Source organism: Eublepharis macularius, chromosome 12 (assembly GCF_028583425.1).
Source record: "Eublepharis macularius isolate TG4126 chromosome 12, MPM_Emac_v1.0, whole genome shotgun sequence".
In the NCBI taxonomy this organism is placed as follows: domain Eukaryota; kingdom Metazoa; phylum Chordata; class Lepidosauria; order Squamata; family Eublepharidae; genus Eublepharis; species Eublepharis macularius.
Genome location: NC_072801.1, coordinates 75,983,180 through 75,989,265, shown reverse-complemented (window position 1 = coordinate 75,989,265; position 6,086 = coordinate 75,983,180). Strand labels below are relative to the sequence as shown.

Here is a 6,086-nt window from a genome sequence, read left to right as displayed (position 1 = left end):
ACATCTTTTATTTCTACTCTGGGTTTTGAAGTCATTTTATTGGTTTTACCTGCTAGTATTTAATTTGTTTATCAGCCCATGCTTCAACTGCTTGTTAACATTGTTATTAGGAATTCTTTCAAAGATTTTTCATGTTATCATTTAATTTATTATGTTTGAATTGTTTTTATAGAGCCAGTATTTTTGTGTCAGGATTTGTATATTTTCTCAGGAATCAGTGGTGGAGATATAAATGTCTTTGAAGGATAAAGAAAGGAAAGAATGCTTTTAGCATCCTTTGAAAATATGTTAATAGATGAAAGCTTTCCATGCATAGGATTTGCCAAGAGGCTTTATTTCCCTCTAAATTCCAAGGGAGTTGTGTGCCTCATTCCATATTTGTACATTGGAAAAGTAATCCCTCTAACATAATTTCTCACACCAAGGCAGATTGGCCTTCCCTTGGTTTGAAAAACATACTTTATTGTAAATTTCAAAAAGATGCAACCAACCAAAAACTCAGTGTAAGATGCATCCTTTTAGATATCCAAAAGTACCCATCCTTTGCACTAATGAACAGCTAATCAGGCGAGATGTAATGAAGGGAGAAAAAGATGACGAAACCAGGGGATGGAGGAAAAATAGCAACAATGGTTAGTGGCAAGTGGTGGTGGTGTCGGAGAGTACCAGGGAGACGTTGACAAGGGTGGGTTTACCCGTGTTCTTGTCTACGGTCTTCTGAGTCGTCTGGAGGGGAAGCGCCTCGTGTCCCACCACGCAAGTGTAATGGTCTCCAGAGTTCCAGTCTTGCTCATTGACATTAATTGTGCTGGAGGTGAAGTACCGCTCGGGGGTCTTGGATTCCTGTACGGGACGGCTGGTGAAGAACTCTGAATCTCCCACGGGCTCGTCATTCCGGAGCCATTTCACAAAGAATTCCTCGGGGTAGAAACCTTTCAACAGGCAAGTGAGGGTGGCTGTTTCCTGCAATGCCAGTTGCTCCGAGGGAGGGGGGAGGACGTAGACAGCGGGAGCTCTGGGAGTGCCGCCTGGATGGTGAAAAGAAGAAAGGGTTAGTCAGCAAAATGGAGTAAATTAGAACTTTAATGTAGTTTCACATGCAGGAAATAAATAATGATTCAGTTGGCATTTCCAGTCTAATCTGGAGGGTGCCATGCTAAGACAACTGCTTAAAGCAATGACGCCGAGCATTCTTTCATCTTTGGGGGGGCATGATAGAAAATAGGTACCCACCATGAACCTTTTTCAGTGTTTTTATGACAGCTGTGGGGAGAAGGGGAAGAGTCACTTTGCACTTGAAGGTATCCCCGCTGTCCCACTCTTCTTTGCAAACGGTGGCTGTTGCTTCCACAAATAAGAGCTCACTGTTTTCTTGCTGCTTAGGCTGCCCAATGACGGTCTCCAGTTCTTTGTTGTCAGATGCTCTTATCCAGGTGACATTCAGTTCTTCAAGGTCCTGCTCATCGGGTATATTGGAGATTCTGCAGGTCAGCTTGGCCGACTTGGTCAGGAAAATATCGGCGAAGGATGGCGGGATGGTCTCCACATGGACTGCATTGCCACAGCCTGAAAAAAGGAGGAGAACATGGAAAAGAGAACATGGTGCTGTACTAATGGTTATTACTGAATGTGTACCTGCTTCAAATTGTAGCCTGCAGAACATTGCCTCAAGGGGAGGGCTTCCACTTTGGTTCTCACATGGGCTTAGGGCTAGAAAATGGAGTCTGGAAGTTAAGCTAACAGCAGTGGCAGTGAGCTATGCCAAGGGCACGGTGGTGAGTCTTTAAGCAGCAATGGAATGTAGACCCACTCCTCCATAAAGCCCCTCTCAGGCTAATTAAACTGGAGGGCCATTCTTCCCGAGGACTTTGGAGCTTCCTCTCTGAATAATCTGTCCATACTGAACTACCCAATTGGATGGGAGACCTCCAACTAAGACCAAGGTTGCAGAGGCAGGCAATGGCAAACCACTCTTGTTAGTCTCTTGCCATGAAACCCCCCTAGGGGTTGCCATGAGTCAGCTATGACTTGAGGGCACTCTCCACCACCCATGAACTACCTCGTTCTCCAAGATAATAAGCAATGGACTGACCCCAGCTGGTTCCTCCTCTTGTCTTAATGACTGTACAAGAAGATTTCTTGTTATTCACCCAGCTTTAGGTCTCTCTCCAACCCTCCTCTGGGAAGCATTTTTAACTTTTATGCAGTCCAGGAAAACACCCATTTTCAATATCAGCCTCCACCCCACTTTAAACTTGGATGGTTCTCCAGAATCAGGTTTTCTGATAGCTGCAATGCAGAACAGGATGTAGCAGGTGATCAGCCTTGTCATAGACCCATCCTCCTCCCAGAGACAGACACCTGTCACTTCCAGTCTTCTGTTCTCTTATCATTGCCCCACATTATGTCCAGCACGTTCCAGATCACGAACATCTGTACTATAAGCATACCCCACAAATTCCCAATACTTTGCAGCAGTTTCTCCAGCTATTGCCCCTGTGTGGCACACGTTCCTTGGAGATACGAGCTGATCTCTGTCTCTCCATTTCTTCTTCTGCTCTCCGCCTCAGCATTTCCAGTCTCTGCAGGACAGGTCATATGCTTTCATTTCCCCCCTTGTTTATTTTTTTTAGGTGTCAGGTGTTGAGTTTAGTTTTTTTATTCTCTCTCTCTCTGTGTGTGTGTTTACAAGCTTGTTTGGATTCTTGTGTGCCTCTTGCCATTCCCATGTTCTATCTCTTTCATAATAAAGATTCTAATTGCATTCTGTCTTCTGTGTACTTGTTTCTGGAAATCACTGCACTCTGATAGAAGGCACTGCCCAGATCTGTGACCCTGGTTTAAATAAGTTGATGTATTTGGTATACATAATAATATGATCCCATAATTTGTCTGTACTTGACACCAAAAAGGGGGATGCTCCAATAGTCAAGGAGCAGACATTATTTGAGTAACACAAATACTCAACACATGTAGGAGTCTGTGACGATCAACAATGCCTTGGAGTGTCTCCCCAGTTCTTCGCACACTTAGAAGATAGCACCCTAAACATAAAAGGCAAACTGTGTTGCCGACGATGCACCTTTTATCCTGGTGCGCCTATGCAGGAGCACCAGGCTAAAAAGTGCGTCATGGCCAATACGTCCTCCAGAGGCTGGTGCAGTGGTGGGATGGTCAGGTGAGCCGTCCCTTCCCTATGGAAACTGGCGCCGTGGCGGGAAGACCAGGAGAACCAGTCTGTCCCTCCAGAGGCAGCACTGTTTTCTAGGGGCTGTTTTTTTAAAAACGGGCTCTGTTGCTAGTGAATTTAAAAATAAGATGTTTCTTACAGTAGAATAAAGGAAAGCACATTTGCAGATGCTGACTGAAAGAAGAAAGTAGGCTTTTATGGCACTTGGGTGTAGCTTGGTGCTGGTCAACTGATGCACCTCAGGTGTGGAGCTGAGGAGGTAACTTGTGCTCACAGGACAACTAACGGTGGCTGCATAGAAATTAGAGTGCACTGGGGAGAAGCTCAGAACCAAGATAATCCTTCAACCAAGATGGAATCCATCAACCAGAAGACGGTATGGGTGTGGAGGCAGATTGAGAGGGGAGGGAGGCCTTCCTAGGCCCAGTGGACCGTAATGGAAACTGGTTGTGCATTTCTGGATGAACAACCCTGGTGTAACCTCCATGACACTGAAAGACCTCTCCCCTACTTTTCTCTTTTCTCTCCTTAATCCATGCTGAGCAGCATGAACCCAGTCAAACCCCAGCTAAGCAGTTATTACCTCTGCATTTTGTGGCATTTCTTTCCACTGTGGAACCTTGGTGGATCACCTGGCAGGTGTATGTCTTCCCCTCTTTCCATTCTAGTTGGGTAATATTGGCTGTGCTGGTGGTGCTGAAGGTGTCCCCGCTGGCGTCTTTCTTGGGGTCCTCAGTGTGTGCAGGCAACATCCCGGATTGCCCGTCTACCAGCCAATTCACTGTGACCGTGCTAGGGTAGAAGCCCGAGATAAGGCACACAAGCTGAATAGTGGCATCGTCTGAGTTGCGGTTGCAGGAGGAATGGAGGAGGCGGACGTCCGGGGTCTCTTGAGAGCAGGCTGAAAGGAAAGGAGGTACATGAGGAGTACGCATGCTCCCTTTCTGACGATCTAGGGTGTACCTCAGTCTCTCTGAGCTCCAGCTTAATATAATCACAGAGGAAAAGCATTGTGACATATGTGGGGGCATCAGGATCAAGGGACATCCAGACTGAGAGGCCACGATGCCTCCTTCTGTGTCTTCCTGATTTGGCCACAATGCTGCTCAAGCCTGGAACATCCTCACCATCTGTGATCATCAGACACACTTTTCTGCTCTGACTTTCCTCAAAAGCTGCCTTTGCTCTAAAACAGTGAAGCATCACCTTGTTTACTCCTACCCAAGGAAGGGCAGGACAGTGGCTCCCCACATTTTGCATGCAAGACAATTTGGGCTAAGGAATGCTCCTGCACAACACAGCCGTCCATCAGTTTGACTCAAATAGTATAAATGCTTCAATGTTAAGTGCAAGCATGTGCATTGGTGAGCATAGTATAACTTCTGTATAGGAATTATAAAACTTAACAGAAGACAAAAGAAATCTGGACAAAAATATTAAACCTCAAATGTATTCCAGTTCAAGCCATTGAGTACTACTGAAACTTTCCGCCTGCAGTGAAATTTGAAATGGCTCTCTTGGTACTACTCAGACATAATTGGCTCCAGGCTCAGTCCTGATGCTTCCGTTCTTATCTAGTACCTCGTGTAGATTGTAAGCCACATGGGGCAGGGACCGTTACTTGGGCTTGCAGTGCTTAATTTGCTGCTGGTAACAGACAACAGTTAGGTAGCACTATCTGAAATGGTTTGGTGGACCCTACCCCATTCTACCACTCTGTTGAGCAAAATCAAGTGATTAATTTGTTAAAATAGGAACCCTCCCCACTTTTCCATTTGGCTCATGTTTGTAGCCTTCCTCCAGTCTACAGAGCTTCTGCCAACTTAAGTTCCTCTTCTATTTGAGGAAGAGTCACTTAATTCGGTGGACAGATGTTTGGAGGCTGTTTAGATGCCCTCCACTGTAACTATTTCCTATCTCACCATTAATACAATCATCTTCCTTCTTGCCTATCTATAACTCCTTAAAAGAAGGTGAATGGAAGCGACAAGGATCCTGCCAGGCTCACCTTCGATCTGTTTGTTGATTCTGGTGCTGGTAGCCGCGTGTTCAACATTGCATTGGAAAGTCTGGGAGTGCAAGCTGGAGGCTGGGACGGTGAGCTGGCTAGTGAAGGTGTAGGTGCCGCTGGATGATTGCCGTACTGCAGGGAAGTTCTGAATGCCGGAGGTGATAGCTCCTGAATTCCATTGCACTGTGGCTGGTTCAGGGAAGTAACCCGTTATCAAGCAGCCCATGGTCTTATTTGAGGTGGGGTCTTGGCAGCATGGGCACAATGGGAACACAGATGGGGCTGTGGATGTTGGTGGGGGTTCTGAAAGAAAGAGACAGGGTGTTGATGTGCTACCCACATAGGTATGTACATATGTCTTCCAAGAGCTAAAGGTAGCTTACCAGACAGCATTTTGTCATCTCCACAACCGCTCTGTAGGATAGGTTGAAACGAGAGAACTTTCATGCACAAATAGCTGCAGAATTCTGCTCAAAAGCATTCAACCCTACCTGGAATTAAGAGAACTGCAAAATTTTCACTGCTGCTTTTCATAAAGAGGTAGCTTGTGCATGGAAACTACTGAACTGTACCAAGTATTGTCCACATGTGTTTAGGGTTTTTTTAAAAAAAATTATTTGTGCCAAGCAAAACAAACAAACAAAAACAAACAAACACCAATGGTTAATTACGTAGGCAAAAAATTGGCAAGAACTATTCCAGCTCTGTTCTCTTATCCATCATTCTGAACACGTTGGCACGTCTCAGTTCAACAGGATCTTTAGATAGCCTCTGTCTATGCTTGTATAGTAAACGTTAGATGAAGAGAACTGTGGTTCTTGAAAGTTTATGCTACAGTAAAGTTGGTTAATCTTTAAGGTGCTACTGGACTCTTTTCTATTTAGA

At 45.3% G+C, this 6,086-nt stretch overlaps 1 gene segment (V, D, J or C); it reads right to left on the bottom strand.

Annotated features, from left to right (window-relative positions):
* Positions 1–633: 633 nt before the first annotated feature.
* On the bottom strand, positions 634–5,427 carry LOC129339981 (Ig mu chain C region secreted form-like). The segment is given in 4 exon segments: positions 634–1,028; positions 1,234–1,566; positions 3,774–4,091; positions 5,199–5,427. Coding segments are annotated over 4 exon segments (1,275 nt in total).
* Positions 5,428–6,086: the final 659 nt, after the last annotated feature.